The sequence below is a fragment of the Podarcis liolepis genome (genome assembly GCF_965112155.1).
Source record: "Podarcis liolepis genome assembly, chromosome: 2".
Lineage (NCBI taxonomy): Eukaryota > Metazoa > Chordata > Lepidosauria > Squamata > Lacertidae > Podarcis > Podarcis liolepis.
The window spans coordinates 111,906,799-111,923,292 of NC_139555.1; the positions used below are offsets into that span (position 1 = coordinate 111,906,799).

General features: G+C 49.8%; 1 protein-coding gene across 30 annotated transcripts in view; it reads left to right on the forward strand.

Annotated features, from left to right (window-relative positions):
* Positions 1-171: 171 nt before the first annotated feature.
* Positions 172-16,494, forward strand: part of BAG6 (BAG cochaperone 6) — a 33,416-nt gene continuing 17,093 nt past the window's right edge. The window contains exons 1-8 of one of the 30 annotated variants that reach the window (XM_083491222.1): positions 172-437; positions 7,008-7,116; positions 9,397-9,514; positions 10,338-10,561; positions 12,196-12,249; positions 14,199-14,273; positions 15,172-15,347; positions 15,614-15,743. In XM_083491222.1, coding sequence (XP_083347348.1) covers positions 7,039-7,116; positions 9,397-9,514; positions 10,338-10,561; positions 12,196-12,249; positions 14,199-14,273; positions 15,172-15,347; positions 15,614-15,743 — 855 coding nt within the window. In that variant the 5' untranslated portion in view covers positions 172-437; positions 7,008-7,038. Of the gene's footprint in view, positions 442-620; positions 789-7,007; positions 7,117-9,396; positions 9,515-10,337; positions 10,562-12,195; positions 12,250-14,198; positions 14,274-15,171; positions 15,348-15,613; positions 15,744-16,494 lie in introns of those variants that run through there. The other 29 variants (XM_083491238.1, XM_083491239.1, XM_083491223.1 and 26 more) reach the window with 29 other exon arrangements.

Genomic DNA, 16,494 nt, shown 5'->3' on the forward strand with positions numbered 1-16,494 from the left:
GGATACGGGGAATTGTTTTAAAGCACATCCCGACCCAAATTATGGAATGAGGGAACCAGACCCGTGAAGGCGGTCATGGAGTCCGCTTGCAAGTAAAGCGAAGCAGGCACTCTTGATAGCCAGCTATACGGCGGGAACGGAAGAGCGAGACGTAAATAGTCCTGTCGGGCCGCTCGCGCATGCGTTGTAGCGAGTAGCCGGGGAACGCGACGGCGCAGGAGGAAGGAGACGCTCCAGGCGCGAGGCCGGCGGCGGTTTCGTCACCAACGGCCGCTTCAGAGCTTTGTAGAGCCGGAGGGGTGCGGGGGAGGCAGAAAGGAATTTCGTGAGAAGGGACAAGAAGCGGGAAGTTTCCGGTAATCCCGTAGACCGCACCCCCTCCGTTCCCTCTGGTCGCCGAGGGAAGCGGAAGTGCCGCCATCTTGGGAGAGAGGCAAGTGAGTTGCGTAGAGCTAGAAACGGTAGAGCTATATAGAAGCTGCGGCAAAAAGCCTTCGCGTAATGGCGCTGCTTAGCCACTTGGCATCTCTGTTCTGACGGCGCCTGTATCATTACTATTATTTGCGTAAGAGTGAAAAGCCGGGTCATTAATTTAGAGACGATCGTGGCGGGGGGGGGGGGGCTCGTCTTCATTCCTTCCCCCATTCCTATCTCTATGGTGCGTCAGTGGCTCGACTTCTGGACGGTCGTTTGTTTGACCGGAAGTGTCCTTGCATTTGAGCGGAAGTAGGATTTTTGTGCTGGAATTGGCTCCCTCTCGGACGTGAAGCGGAAAGGACGGAGGGCAGGTTTGAAAAATAAATCTGTGGTTCAGCGTGTGTTTGTGTGTATGTGTGTTGTGTGTATATATAGAGAGAGAGAGGGGGGGCGAGGAGGAGGAAAAAGAAGAAGAAGGGAGGATGTTTCTGCTTCCTATGGCTGGCAAGCTCTGGGTGGTGGCACGAGGATACATAGTTGCCCCGTCTCCTGAGGACCAGATCCTGCGACCTGCATGTGTTTGGATCCTTGGGGCTGTGAGGTGAAGCAAGGGATAGTTCTGTGAGGATAGACTCCGTTGATGTAGGTTCCGTCGCAAGCTAATGGAGAAAAGGCACTCAAGCCAGGTAGAAATCAGCCTGGTTTCTTGAAGCAGGCTCCTTTCTCTGCGACGTCACACAATCCTCTGAGAAAGCCGGCCAAGAAACTTCAGATCAGGCCCTGAGATCTGACATCTCTTTTAGGTTATTGTGCTGGTGTATGTAAGCAAGGGATGTCGGGGAGGGGTTCTGCTGCTGTGAGCCTTTCCCTGTACAGTAAAAATAAAAAAAAATCCTTCTAGTAGCACCTAGGTGCTACTAGAAGGAATTTTTTTATTTTGACTATGGCAGACCAACACGGCTACCTATCTGTAACCTGTACAGTAAGTGGCTGGATCACATGCTCTGCTCTTGCTTTCCTTTGCTAACTGTGATATCAGCTGGTGGCGTTCTAGGTTCCCTTTGTAAATTGCCTTGTACGTGCCACAGCCCAGCACCTTTTGAAAGAAGGTGACTAGTTTGGGTTTGGCTCCCCAGCTGGTAGTTACAAGAACTCTGTAACTTTTAGGAGCAAAGACTGCCAGGTTTCATGAGCCTGAAAGCAAATAAAAGTTGAAGGTAGGCATATAGGGGTGAGCAAGTACCTAATGCTTTGTAAGCTTCTTTGGGAGGTGGAATAAAATGCTTAAATAAATAAAATAGCGGCTAGCCGTGTTCAAGTTGTAGGAGAGACTTGCCAATTTCTGTTTTGTACCCTGGAGGACAGTTAGGAGTTTTGTTATCCATCTTTGGTTTGGGGCGTTGGATAAAATTAAGTTCCTAAATTAAACTTCTACTTGTTTGTAAAATGCTGTTTTTAATGCATGTTACTTACCTTTAACCCTAATTACTTAGATTGTGAGCCTGTTGACAACAAAAACATCTCTCTTGGAAAGCTTGCTGTAACATGCTCTGAGTCCACATGATAGAATATGCATAAGTCTGATAAATAAAACAGCTCAGGGAGGTAGAGATGAAGTGAGGAAAGGTCAAAGCTCTCTTTCCAGGATCTCAGGATAAGTTAAGAGACTGTGACTTGCACTATTAATATTATTTGATTTATTACCTGCCTTTTACCATGAGATCCCAATTTAAAAGTACATTAAAACAGTTAATACAGATTACAATCATGAGAATAGGGTTGGTCCTAAACTATTTATCTTAGGTGCACATAAGGCTATGCACATAATACTGTGCAATGATCTTCATGGCTGAGCAGGGATTTGAACCTAATCCTTCCTGGAAGAGGGATTGTTGCTTGTGAAATGCTATGTAAATGGTACAGAAAGGAAAGCGAAAGGCTAAAGGAGTCTGAGTGGGAAACATTATCAGTCTTTGGAAACCCAAAGTTAGCACCATGTTAGGCAGAACCAAGGTTGAACACCCCCAATCCTAGTCATGTTTATACAACAGTAAGGCCATTGATTTCAATGTACTTCCAAACGAATGGGTGACACCTGGCTTGAGAGCAGTACATGTGAAAGGGATCTAGGAGTCTTGGTTGACCACAAACTTGACATGAGCCAACAGTGTGACGCGGCAGCTAAAAAAGCCAATGCAATTCTGGGCCTCATCAATAGGAGTATAGCATCTAGATCAAGGGAAGTAATAGTGCCACTGTATTCTGCTCTGGTCAGACCTCACCTGGAGTACTGTGTCCAGTTCTGGGCACCACAGTTCAAGAAGGACACTGACAAACTGGAACGTGTCCAGAGGAGGGCAACCAAAATGGTCAAAGGCCTGGAAACGATGCCTTATGAGGAACGGCTAAGGGAGCTGGGCATGTTTAGCCTGGAGAAGAGGAGGTTAAGGGGTGATATGATAGCCATGTTCAAATATATAAAAGGATGTCACATAGAGGAGGGAGAAAGGTTGTTTTCTGCTGCTCCAGAGAAGCGGACACGGAGCAATGGATCCAAACTACAAGAAAGAAGATTCCACCTAAACATTAGGAAGAACTTCCTGACAGTAAGAGCTGTTCGACAGTGGAATTTGCTGCCAAGGAGTGTGGTGGAGTCTCCTCCTTTGGAGGTCTTTAAGCAGAGGCTTGACAACCATATGTCAGGAGTGCTCTGATGGCGTTTCCTGCTTGGCAGGGGGTTGGACTCGATGGCCCTTGTGGTCTCTTCCAACTCTATGATTCTATGAATGTGCTTGGTTGCAGTCTGCATTTGCTGTTATGTTTTTTATCGTGGTCAATGGGTTTCTTACGCTTCCTCATAGGAATTCATAACATTTCTTGTTGCTTTGGATGAAGGACGGTATAGAAATTTTATAAACACGTAAAAAGTTAGAATTTCTTCCAGACAAGGGACCAAATTGATGTGTTCTTTCTTTTAGGTCACAAATGTCTAACATACTCATATGTAGACTGGTGGGTTGGTAGCATTGTGGACTCCTGTAAAGCTTGTACAGGTGTTAGTTGTACCCCCTGCCTCCTGAAGAAGAGAGATGTACTTTCAGCACAGTCTTGTACATGTTAACACAGTGGAACCTAGTGCAGGAGGGTTAGAAACACACTGCAACTTTGGAGGGACATTTCTTCCTTTTCAGTCCCAAGGCATGCAGTAAAACTGGCTTCTTCAACCTCGGCCCTCCAGATGTTTTGAGACTACAATTCTCATCATCCCTGACCACTGGTCCTGCTAGCTAGGGATCATGGGAGTTGTAGTCCAAAAACATCTGGAGGGCCGAGGTTGAGGAAGCCTGCAATAAAACCTGAGAGTGGTTAATGCTTGTCCAGCTTGGAATTTTGCACTTTATACTTTGTATGTCGTTCCACGTGCTCTTGTTGCAGAGAATGCAAGTGATGATAATGTTTGGGTAGACATGGAAACAAAATACTTAGAACGCCGAGTGCACGTACCTTTTGTTAAGCCAGTCAAGACATATGTATCAGTAATAAGTAAGCCAGTAGGGGTGAGCGGTGTCACAAAAGGAAGGGGAAAGGCAACAGAACATACAGATTCCTTGTGGTATAAACATTTGCGGACTAGAGCCCAGCTAATCAGAGCCATGAAGGGTTATCCTTGGAAAGGGAGATATGCATATGTGGGTGTACAGCCAAAAGTATTTGGTCTGACATTTTGTATGTGTGTGCAAAGTTCAAATGTAGCACAGAGTAGAGCAAGCAGAGCTTTGCTTAGAAATGCTAGAGGCTCTACTTCTTGCTGTCTGCCAGTTAAGGGTATGCTATACAGTGGTACCTTGGGTTACATATGCTTCAGGTCAGTGTTTCCCAACCTTTTTTGGGCAAAGGCACACTTGTTTGATGAAAAAAATCTCGAGGCACACCACCATTACAGCCCCGTGACGTCAGCGCGCAGCGTCACTTGAGCTCCTTCTCCTGCTCGTTCAGGGCCGCAGTGGCATAGCGTGGGTTGTCAGCACCCAGGGCAATGCAAGTAATTTGCGCCCCCTAACCCGTGGATTTGCGCCCCCTAACACTAACCCCAAGATTTTGCGCCCGGTGTGGCCGGCCCCCCCTGCACCCCCCACGCTAGGCCACTGATCCATAGCTAAAAGCAGAAGTTGACAAATGTGTCCTGTTTTTTGCTCTTCAAAATATGGCAACCCGAAGACCCCCAGGGACCGTCCAACCAGCCTAGGAAGTGTGCTCTGGTCGCGGGGGAGGAGACACGAGGCATTGCCATCCACACCTGGAATTGAGGAGGAGCTGGAAAGGTCCTTTGGTTTCACACCCAGGACCCATTTTTTCTCTCTACTTTTGAGAAAGGGGTGGGAAACGGGATTTGGAGGGCGCATGTGTGCGCGTAGCTGAGCTCCAGTTGCTCTGGGCATTTCTGGACGGCGCCGGTAGCGTCTCTCCTAACCCCTCCCCACCCCGGTCTCCAGCCCCCCCCCCCGCCCAAAGGCTTCCCCCTACCTGGCCAAAGTTCCACCCGAAGCTGGAGATGCGGTTCGCGCTGCCCACGAAGAGGACGCCGAACTCGGAGAGGACGTATTCCTTGCGCTCAGCGCAGCGGCGCAGCTAGCCGCTCAGGGGCCCGGGGCGGCGCGCGCGTCCTGCAGCCAGGGGCGAGTGCCATGGGGGCGAGCCATGGCAGGGCGCGCTGCGTGGAGCCTCGCTGCAGCCTCCCCCTCAGCTGTAGGGAGGCTGAGGCGGTGGGCAGAGGCCAGAGCGGAGCTTGCGGGCACTTCGCCCGCAGACACATGGCTCAGGCACGCTGCAGGCGCCGAGGTGTGGCGCCCAGTGCCCCCCGCCTTGCCTAGCTACCAGTGGCATAGGAAGGGGTCTGCGGTGAGTGCGGGGCTGAAAGGACAGACAAGGCTCCAGCAACCACCCCCACCGCCAAGTCCGCCGGTCCTGCAATCCCTTGCACGCTGACTTGGAAGTACAGTGGTACCTCGGGTTACATACGCTTCAGGTTACAGACTCCGCTAACCCAGAAATAGTACCTCGGGAGGGGCAGAGAGCTGCGAGTGCGCCCCGCGCAGATGTTGCGCCCGGTGCGGCCGGCCCCCCCTGCACCCCCCACGCTACGCCACTGCAGGGCCGGGTCGCCGCCGTGAGGGAAGGGCGCCGGGGCGCTGCTGCTGCTGCTGCTGCCGCCGCCGCTCCCGGCAGGCATGGGCCCAGCTGAGGCGGCGGCGGCTGTTGTGGTGGCGGCGGCGATAGCGGGCGGAGGAGGGGGCGGCGGTGGGGCCGAGGTGGCCGGCGGGGGAGGCGGCGGCGGGTGGAGCAGGAGGGCGGCCGAGGCCGGTGAGGGAGTAGGGTTGCCCGGGGCTTGAGGAGCCGTCGCTGGGAGTTGCTGCTGCTGTTGTTGCTGCTGCTGCCCGGACATGCCGGCCTCCTCCTCGTCCGCTGTCTCGCGCTCCTCCCTTTTGCGCGCGCTGCCCCGCCGCCGCCCCATTGGCCGGGTCCTGTCAGCTGATCCTGTGTTATTTCCTGTGTGTGTGTGTGAGGGGAGAATGGAGAGAGAAACCTCGGCACCACCACCGCGGAGCCGCCCCCGGCTCGACGCGGATCCTCGCCGCCGCCGCCCCGCCTCTCGCCGCCCGACTCGCCCGCCTCCCTCCCACGGCACACCAGGCAATCTCTCGCGGCACACTAGTGTGCCGCGGAACACCGGTTGCTGTTTATTTTCATTGTAAAGAAAGCAGGGGATGGAGGACGTGGGGAAGTCCAGTTGATTATGAAAATAGACTTGAAAAAGTGAATTTTTTTTTCTTTTTTTTATAATTTTTTCTTTTTTCTGTAAAATCGCTTTTGTTGTCTTATTGACGATGTATTCTGACCTTGGAAAAAAAGCAATAAAAAAAATTATTAGAAAAAAAAAAAAGGAAACACTGCTTCAGGTTACCAACTCCAGTAACCCAGAAATATTACCTCGGGTTAAGAACTTTGCTTCAAGATGAGAACAGAAATCGTGCTCCGGTGGCAGCAGGAGGCCCCATTAGCTAAAGTGGTGCTTCAGGTTAAGAACAGTTTCAGGTTAAGAATGGACCTCCGAAACAAATTAAGTACTTAACCAGAGGTGCCACTGTATATGTGGCAAAATAACATTGGTCCCTTGGTTCTCAAACTCCCTACCCCATGGACCACTTGAAAATTGCTGAGGGCCTTGATGGACCACTTAATGGTTGTAGCAGTTGTAATACACTGCTAGATGCTGAGAGATTTTTAATCGTATTTTTATTGCTTCTTTTATTTACATTGTCTTACAATGTGAAATCACTTTATCTTCCTTTTTTTACATATAAACTGACTATTATACATACTTAAAGCTGTACTCTTTAATGTTATATAGCCAGCATTGTTCTTTGTGGATATTTTTGTATATTACCTTTTAAAAAAAACACCCAACAGCTGAAGATCTATTCGGGAAAGCCACCCCTTCCTAAGTCTATTTTGTTTCTGATGCCTTCACAATTGTACTTCTTTGGTTACAGTGGCCAAGAATCAGATTGCTATGTTTCCCCTTCTTGCAGGAGTAGCTAAGGAAGAATTTGAGGCGGCGTCATGGCGGAACCAGAGAACCTTGAGGTGATGGTTAAAACCTTGGACTCTCAGACAAGGACTTTCACAGTGGAAGAAGAGGTGAGAAGGCCTTAGCCGGGGTTGCAGCCAGAAGGTGGGAGGGTAGTGAGGGGTAACTACAGTGGGTACCTCTTGTTACAGACGCTTCAGGTTACAGACTCCACTAACCCAGAAATTGTACCTCGGGTTAAGAACTTTGCTTCAGGGTGAGAACAGAAATTGCGCGGTGGCAGCAGGAGGCCCCATTAGCTAAAGTGGTACCTCAGGTTAAGAACAGTTTCAGGTTAAGAACGGACCTCCAGAACGATTTAATTTCTTAACCCGAGGTACCACTGTACTAGGTTTTGGGTTCTGTCTGTGGAATCCATATATCGCTCGCTCCCGGCTAGAAAAAGCTTTGAAGCGATTCGCAATCACAATAAAAGTGCGTGGCATTTTGAAACAGAGGCAAACTCAGTCCTTCTGCACGAAAATCTGCTCGAAGTTACCCCCAACGCCCATTTAAGCTGTGTCATTTAGGGGAGCAAAGTCATAGAATTGGAATCAGGTTGAGAACGGACGTCCAGAATGAATTAAGTTCTTAACCTGAGGTACCACTGTATTAAGGTGCTCTGGTGTAACTGTGGCAGGACATTTGTATCTACAGTGGTACCTCGCAAGACGAATGCCTCGCAAGACAAAAAACTCGCTAGACGAAAGGGTTTTTTGTTTTTTGAGCTGCTTCGCAAGACGATTTTCCCTATGGGCTTGCTTCGCAAGATGGAAACGTCTTGCAAGTTTGTTTCCTTTTTCTTAACACCGTTAATACAGTTGCGACTTGACTTCGAGGAGCAACTCATAGAACGCGGTGTGGTAGCCTTTTTTGAGGTTTTTAAAGACTTTGGTGATTTTTGAAGCTTTTCCAAAACTTTCCCGACACCGTGCTTCGCAAGACGAAAAAAATCGCAAGAATACAAAACTCGCGGAACGAATTAATTTCGTCTTGCGAGGCACCACTGTACTGGGTGGTGGGGTCTGGAGGGCTCATGCCTTGGAGGAACAACTAAAGATCCCTAGGCCCAGTTGCTGACCTAGATGGCAGGGGCTGGTAGGTGGGAAAACACTAGCCAGGAGGCCTCTGGAAAATTAAAAAGAGGGGTGTAGATAGTCTGGCATTGTCCAGCTGTTGTCACACATGCAGTGTGGTGAAAAATCCTGTCTCGTTCAACCCACAAGCGATGGCATCAAACTTTTTGATCAATTTTTAGCGACCCATTTCACATTGCATTCTTCCTTTCCAAAATGCCCATCTCAAGCTCAGTTCCAGTAGTTTTTATCCTGTGACAGGGCCATATCCAATGCCACAGCACTGCTGGTGCAACTGGTTTCCATGAGCACAGCAGAAGTTCTTCTGCTGTCTCCTCCAGCCCCTTGCACATCTTCATAATCAGCTGTGGGGAACCGGGGTATCCTCTGCAGCAGATTTGGGGTGTGTGTGCATATCATCATCAACAACCTTTTATTTGACCGTCAGTCAGAAAAAAGTACATTTGTCAATACACAGTTAAAACATCCAAGAAGATTTTAGACTTAGCCAACACTAAAATGGGCTAAACAGATAGCCCCATATCAATACAGTCAATTATAGTCTTGCGGCGCTTAAAAGCTAAAAAAAGAAATTTGGCCACCAAGGAAGGTATAGCTCTAGCGACATTATTCAGCAAGTGTAAAACCTGGTTTTCTCCGGATAGGAAGCTAGATTGACATAGGAGTGGGTCTATAAAATTTTGTCTAAGCTCTGCATAAGAAGGGCAAGTCAAGAGAATGTGTTCAGTGGACTCAACCACACCCATGGCACAATGACAGGTTCTCTGGGCGTATGGTACTCCCCTGTACCTTCCCCACAATATCGCAGAGTCAAGGACATTTAATCTAGCTGCTGTAAGAAGTCTGCGGTATTCCACATAGTGGATTTCTGCAAGGTAGGGGGCTGGTATGGTCCGATAGATCTGGTTCCCTAGGAGCATCCCTGGTTTGACCTGGGCTATGTCCTCTTGTCTGGCAATGTCACTCAGTCTCCGGGGGGGTGTGTGCATATAGGGGAGAATGAGCACAAGTCCTGTTGCTCCTGTGGAACTCTACTGGTATGGCGTGGGATCATTTAGGGTAATTGAATAGGGGTTTTTTTTGCCACTCATGTAGCAACAGTGTGCTAGTGCTGTACAGAAGTTGTATACTCTCTGGAGGGTTTGTTATTTATTTGACTAATGCTGACATGGAGCAGAGGCCTAGGACTGATGAGCAGCGGGGTTGAGGGTTGCCCTGCCACGTCTTCTCAGTGCAGTTGTTTCTGCTTTGTAGATCACAGTGAAGGAGTTTAAGGAGCACATTGCGGGTGCAGTCAGCATCCCCTCGGAAAAGCAGCGCCTCATCTATCAAGGGAGAGTCCTTCAGGATGACAAGAAGTTGAAAGAATACAGTGAGTGGAAATTCCAGTGGGGGGTTGAGGGGGGAGGGCCTGAGGAGTTCTTGCCTGGGGCAGGGAGGGGGGGCATGGATAAAATGTTAAGTTGTGAGGGGCGCTGAAAAGTGCTGGCTCCTGCCGTCCCTCCCCAGAAAAGGCCCTTGAGCGAGCTCAGCGTTGAATAGGAACATTGTATAATTTCCTTGTTTCATAATTACTTCTGAGGGCTCTCATAATTGCTGGCTGACCTAATATGTGGCTACTGTTAATCACACTGCGCAACCGAGCCCCAAAATTTAAAAAGAAACACATGTAAAATTGCCTGAGGAGGCTGCAGTTTTTAAACAGCGAAGGAGGTGCTTAGGTGTTTTCCCTCTCAATACCTCCTCCCGTGCTTTGTTGTTGCTGTGGTTTTGCCTAGCAGGTTTCCATGCATGTTTTTATCTTCATAAACACACATCTGAAATGTGGGCCTGGATGCGGGCAGAACAGTCTGAGAGTAGATAATGACAAGCAGAAAATGACTGGCAGAAGAGAGGGTTAGGCACCCTCTCTGCCACTTCTCTGCTTAAAATACACCCAGCGAAAGTTCTTTTCATTTAAAAAAGGGAACTTTCTGAGCTTTTCCTATGTACATTTCCCCACTATGTGCATCTTTACCCCCGAAGAGAGCTGCTTCTCAAAGAGTGTGAGTATGCCAGTCGAAGGCCCATGCTGATACCCTTTTTGAAACCCAAGACCTGCTCTTTGACTCCTCAACTTTGGAGGGTTGCCGGGAGGATAGAAGGCGGTTGCCCTTGTGACAAAACCTTCACGCTTGTCCCCTCTTCCGTGCCAGATGTCGGGGGCAAAGTCATCCACCTGGTGGAGCGTGCGCCTCCTCAGACACAGTCGCCCTCCTTGGGGGGCCCTTCTGGAGCCGGCTCGTCCTCCGTCCCTCACAACGGAGCAGGCCCCCGGGTGACGGGCCCAACTGTGCACGACCGCAATGCCAACAGCTACGTCATGGTGGGAACCTTCAACTTACCAGTAAGCATTATGGACCCACAGCCACCCACGCAAGTGAGTTTTAGCCAGAGGGTGCTGCACTGCACTGCAGGGGAAGGGGGAGTGTTGTGCCTCCCCGTAATGCTTTTAGTGCTTCTCTCCCCCCCCCCCACAATAAAAAGGGGAGGAATTTGCTGGTGTTAACGCTCCGTGGAGAGGGGGGCAAACACGGTGGTGGGGGCGTAGTAGCTGGGTGCTCTTGCATGCAGTCAGTGGCAGAGGGCGCTGTGCTGTACCTGAGCTATCTTTCCTGACCCCAGACACTTGGCGATGCAGCAGGAGGGAATGAACGCATCCTTCTGCCTGGTCCTCTTGCCCTTTTGCAAGCAGCTGATGAGGGAGGGGGCAAGGGACAGGATCAGCAAGGGAACCGCTTCAAGTAGCCATGGCAACATTTTCTCCCGCTGCTTGGGAGAGACCTCTAAAGGTCTGGTATTCGGAATGAGAAGCGGCGACCTTACCTATACGTCTCTACAGGGTCTCATCGGGGGCAAATCCCTATCTGGCTTTGCACCTTTCATTGTACTCCCACAGCAGCTGACTTGTTGGCTTTTGTGGGCAGCATGCATGACCTTAGTCGGACTTGCAGGAGACGTAGGGAGGGTGGTGGTTTTGGGCAGTGGTGGCAGGATAGTGGCCACCCATGAAGCAAGGCAAGGGCCACTTCTGAAATTACGCGTGCTTGTTAGTGCACTTCAAACGGTGGTGTGCTGGCCGGCTGGCGAATGAGGTCTTTCAAAATGATTTATAACTTGGATTGGTGCCTCACAGCATGGTCCTAAGCTTCAGAAGCACTCCCTTTTGAGGCTTACTTCCAGGTAAGTGTGCGCTGGATTGCAGCCCAAGTACATGCCTGCCTGCCTTTCAGAACATGCCCACAAACACACGTATAGGGATGAACCAGTTTTGCTCAGGCTTGCATCTGCTTCCCTCTGACCGTCTTTGTGCAGCTTGGGATAACACTGCAGCTTGCATAAGCTGTGAACTCACAAGAACCCAGAGAATGCCGGCCATGCGCTTTTGCCCCCAGGTTCAGCTCCCTGAGAATCCCAGTTTCCTTCTTAACAAAACACACATTTCTCATGCTTAGGGCTGTGACAGTTAAGCTTAAAAGCACCTGGTGAACTCTGAGAAGCCAAGGGGTAGCTGAGTCAGATGGTCAGTTTGCAGGCAGGGTTTGCTTGGCGTTCTCCAGACCTCAGTGCTGGTTCCTGTGCCTAGCAATGGAAGTCACGATTTCCAGTGCCTGCTTTCTGTGGTGCAGAATCTGGTTTGCCGGGGCAGAGCACTAATTTTAGCACATGGAGGCTTGGAAGTAATGTTTGAATATGGTTTAGCAGTGTGTCTTGACCAAGCTTGTCTCATGAAAAATCAGACTCCAGTCTCGGTGCAGCCAGCACTATGGGGCAGTATCTTTCAAGTGCTGTGTAATGTCAGAAGAGACCCTGAGGGCTGGCGGGGAAGCTGTGGTTTGATGGTGGTATTGTTTTCTCCTGGATTTCCTTGCCTATCTTTCTGCTCCATTTTGTTATTTCTCTCTTCTCTCCATCCTCTCTCCCCCCCCCGCTCCTATATTTTTTGTTTGTTTCTTTAATTTCCTCCCCCTCTGTCTCTTCCTTTTCTCTCCCCCCCAACCCCGCTTCCCAAAGAGCGATGGATCGTCTGTGGATGTTCATATAAATATGGACCAGGCTCCCATACAGGTACAAGTGGGGTGGGAAGACGGGGACTTACTGACTTAAGGTGGTACATATTCTGTCGGGTGTGTGTGTGTGTGCAAGTGTGTGTTTGCGTAACAACAATGATTTATTTCAGTAGCATCTTGGTGATGTTTGATTTGGGGGGGGGGCTTAATTTTCCATGAAGGGAACTGCTGGTGGTGTAAATTGATTTGTCCATTTTTATAACTAATTTGGGCGCCTTCCCAAAATTTGGGGGAGCCCCAAATTATTGTTTGGGTTCACGCTTTGACTGTTGGTGCGATGCAGCTGTGACCTGGTCGGTTGACAGCCAGCCTCTTATTTCACCGTAGCCAAATATTATGATTTCAAGACTGCCCTTGTGTAAGTGGCAAGCTACCTATAGATCCAGACATTGCTGCCCTAGGTGGCCAGGCTGAGGGCAAAGGTGCCAGGAAGCAGTCCAGGCTTTGAAGAAGGAATGTAGCATTACCTTAATAAAGGATAGGCTTTGCTGGGGGCACTTTGTTCTAAACTTTTTTTTTTTAAGACTTCTTCCTCATTGAAACATTGGAACTCTGGACATGGTCTGGGGCTTATCCTTAGATACCAGAATTTTTATGAACAGAGGATGTCACCTCACAAGAGCCCAGCAGGACTTCAGAGCTGGTTCCCTAGTGAGCATGACTCTTGCTAAATTCATGTTTGAAATCTGTGGTTCCTACTTCACTAGTCATGAGACAGTCTGGGGCTTCCTTTATCAGGGATATTTTCCTGTGTGAAGGCCATTAAGCTGCCTGGCTCCCACCATCTGTTTTCGCTAGACGCTTCCACTGGCAGCACATCCAAAGGATGGTGTCCCAAATCTGTGGGTTCCGTGTTCTTGGCAGCCCGTTTGCGGTGACTCCCAGGAGAATCCCAAAATGAACTTCCGAGGGCGTTCTAAGTCTTTAAATATTGCTGTTCCCAAAACAACAACAACAACCCGTGCCTAAAATCTGCATAATGCGACTGAAACTACTGGGTGCCTGTCGCTGTCGTTCGGACCGTGAAGTTAAAACTGCAGCAAAAAGAAGTAAAGCATGAACGGTGCTTCCGTGTTGAAGAAATCACATTTCAGGCGCCTATTGCAAGAAAAGAAGATAAAGCTCATTCATGTGCTTCCTAAAGGCTTATCAGGAGGAGGAGCCGGTTAGATGTCTCTAGGGGAAGGATTTCAAAGGGTCAGCATCACAACTGAGAAATCGCTGGCCCTCCCACTTCCCACGACATTGCTAGCAGCGTTGCCTATCCCTGAAGTTAGACTTGGCAGTTGCTGGCACGGGAATGGGCTGCAGCTGACTGGTAGAGCATCTCCTTGGCACGCAGAACTTTCCAGTTTCATGGCATCACGTGTTAGAACAGAGCTGGGAAGCTGGTGGCCTTCCAGGTGTTGTTGAACCCCAGTTCTGTTAGCCCCAACCAGCCTGCCCAATGGCCAGGGGTGAGAGGAGTTGTGGGCCAGAAGTTCCCCATCCCTGAGTTACAAGGCCCAGGAAGCAGATAATGCGCAAGACCTTCTTGCTGTGACACCAAGGAGATTTACTTCTGGGCAGGCTAGGCAATATTGGGCTTGGTTGGGGCCTGTCATAAGACGCCTCTCTCTCTCTCTGTTCTATGAAGGGGATCTCTGAGGTTCAGGAGGGTGGCAGTTTGGGGAAAACAGGGTGTCGGTTGGGTGAATCCAATCTGACTACTGGTGGTGGACTACACACATTCTGGCTCTTGAACCCTGTTTTGGTCTGGCCCTCTGAGTTCACCCCCCCCTTTTTTTTTGCTTTGAGCAGAAGATGGAATAGGAGGGGCATGGCATTTGGTCTTAAATGCGCCCATTTTCCTTTATGGCATGAGCTCTGTAAGGGGGCTGGAGGGGGATTATGGCAAGGTGAGCCCCTTCGTTTGATAGGGGTCCCTCTCCTCTCCTCTCGTTCCAGAGCGAGCCTCGAGTCCGCCTTGTTATGGCCCAGCATATGCTTCGGGACGTCCAGGGCATTCTGAACCGACTAGAGGTGAGCCGGCCTTTGAAACTTTTTTGGGGGGGGGGAGGGGGTGTATGCAGACAGGAATATATCAATGGCCTGTTAAAGCTTGAGGGAGAGGCAGTTGTTAAGATAATAACAATAAAATAAGTAGATTATCTGTTATGTTTTTATTATTGTGCTCTGTAATGTGTTTTTAATGTACACCTCCCTGGGATCTTTTGACAAAGGGCGGTATATAAATTGAATTAATAATAATAATAGCAACAACTTAGAAGTGGGTCAGGGACACCTCCTTCTGGGCTTCAGCCGCCACGTGCGCCTCCTTTTCTTTTCTTTTTTTTAACCTTATTCCAAAACCAAAAAAGAATTACAAACATCAAAATCCATATTCGTTTTGTGACATAAGCCTATTACATAGTTGACTAGATTAAAATATACCTAATTGCTATAGACTTCCCTTTGCAACGTAAATTAGAAATGCAACGTAATAAGAAATATTATATTAGAAATGTTTATAAATTCCCCTATACCCCCCACTCCCCTTCACCCATGTGTGATCTCAGTATTTCTTTTCATTTCTTCCATCTTGTTGTGTTGTTGTAGTTTAATAATTATTCAGTTGATTCTTTTATTATTTCCTTGCTTACCCCTGCACATTTTACACATTATCTATTAACATTCCAGTTCCGGAACCATATTTTTTCATGTATTCCTTCACTCCATCCCACTTTTTAATTATTCTCTGATTTGAATGGCCTCTAACGATTGCCGTCAGTTTTGCCATTTCCACAAACTCACAGAGCTAGCTTTGCCATTCTAATAATGATAGTATTTTCTCCCCCTTCCAATTCTTTGCGATCAATATTCTGGCCGCTGCTGTTGCGCAAAGGAATACATTTTCCTCACGTGCTCCTCCTTTTCTTAGGGCCGCACCAATGGCCAAGTTGCATCGGGACCCGAGGAGACGGCATCTGCCAGCCCCACCGAACGGGAGCCCATGGAGGGAGCCGAGTCTGAGCCTCCCAGTGAGCCCACACCAGCTGAGGAGACGCCCCCATCGGGGGCCGAGCCGCCCCCTACCGCTGAGGCTGCTGCGCCCAAGTGAGCAGCTGGCATACAGGGCAGGGAGGGCGAATGGGGTCCCGGCTGGCTTCTGTGGCCTGGCATTCAAAGGGGGGAGCTGCTGCTGCTGCGTGGTGGAGGGGTCGCCGAAACAAGAGGGTGGCTGGTGCAAAAGGGTCACAAAAGGGGAGGGTGGAGTGGAGTAGATGGGTGAGCTCAGAAGGGAGGCCTTGTTGCTTCTGCCAGATGATCACCATCAAGGAGGCCTGGGCATCATCTGAGCACCTTTTCTCTCTTCCCCACAGCCACCCGTCCCCAGGCGAGTACGTGGAGGTCTTAGGGGAGCTCCGCGGGGTGGAGAGCAGGCTCCAGCCCTTCCTCCAGAGATACGAGGAGATCCTTGGAACGGCCAGCACTGCAGACTACAACAATAACGTAAGGGCAAACTCGGAGGTGTGCGTTGCGGCATCCCAGATCAGGGAGCAGGGATTGGAGTCTTGTTCTGTTTTCACGTGGGGGGTTGGGTATGTCCCCCCACACCCAACACTTTCTTTTCTATGCGGTGTGTTACTCATACGACAAATGCTGGGACTCAAATCTGTGTTTGGGAGCTGCTTGTCTTCCAAATCCTGACCGGTGGAGGCTTGTTGAGAAATGTTAGGGCGTTTTGTATGTTTCTGGGCTGGACCCGCAGGAAGTTCTGGGGCTGAATTTTGGCGAGTGTTGGGTCCGCTCGTCTCCTATCCCGGCGGTTGAGACAATGGACGATTATCTTTCATATGTTTCTGGGACAGTCTTGTTTGTTGGGAAGGGAAGCAAGTAGTGGGGGAGGCGGCTAGCTTGGTGTGCTGCGCTGTGCCTTGCTGTGTAGATCTCAGAAGTGAAGAATACAGCTAGCCAGCTTCACTCCATCAGAGTGCCTGGGGCTTTCCGCCACTGTTCCAAGAAGGGGGCCACCCAGCCCCACTGGTGACCGTTCTTGCATGGGGCTCCCAGGGGGCCTGAAGGAGCGTCTCCACCCCCATCGTTCTACCCGGACACTGAGGTCCAGCACCGAGGGCCTTCTGGCGGTTCCCTCGCTGCAAGAAGCCAAGTTACAGGGAACCAGGCAGAGGGCCTTCTCGGTGGTGGCGCCTTCCCTGTGGAATGCCCTCCCACCAGATGTCAAAGAGAACAACAACTACCA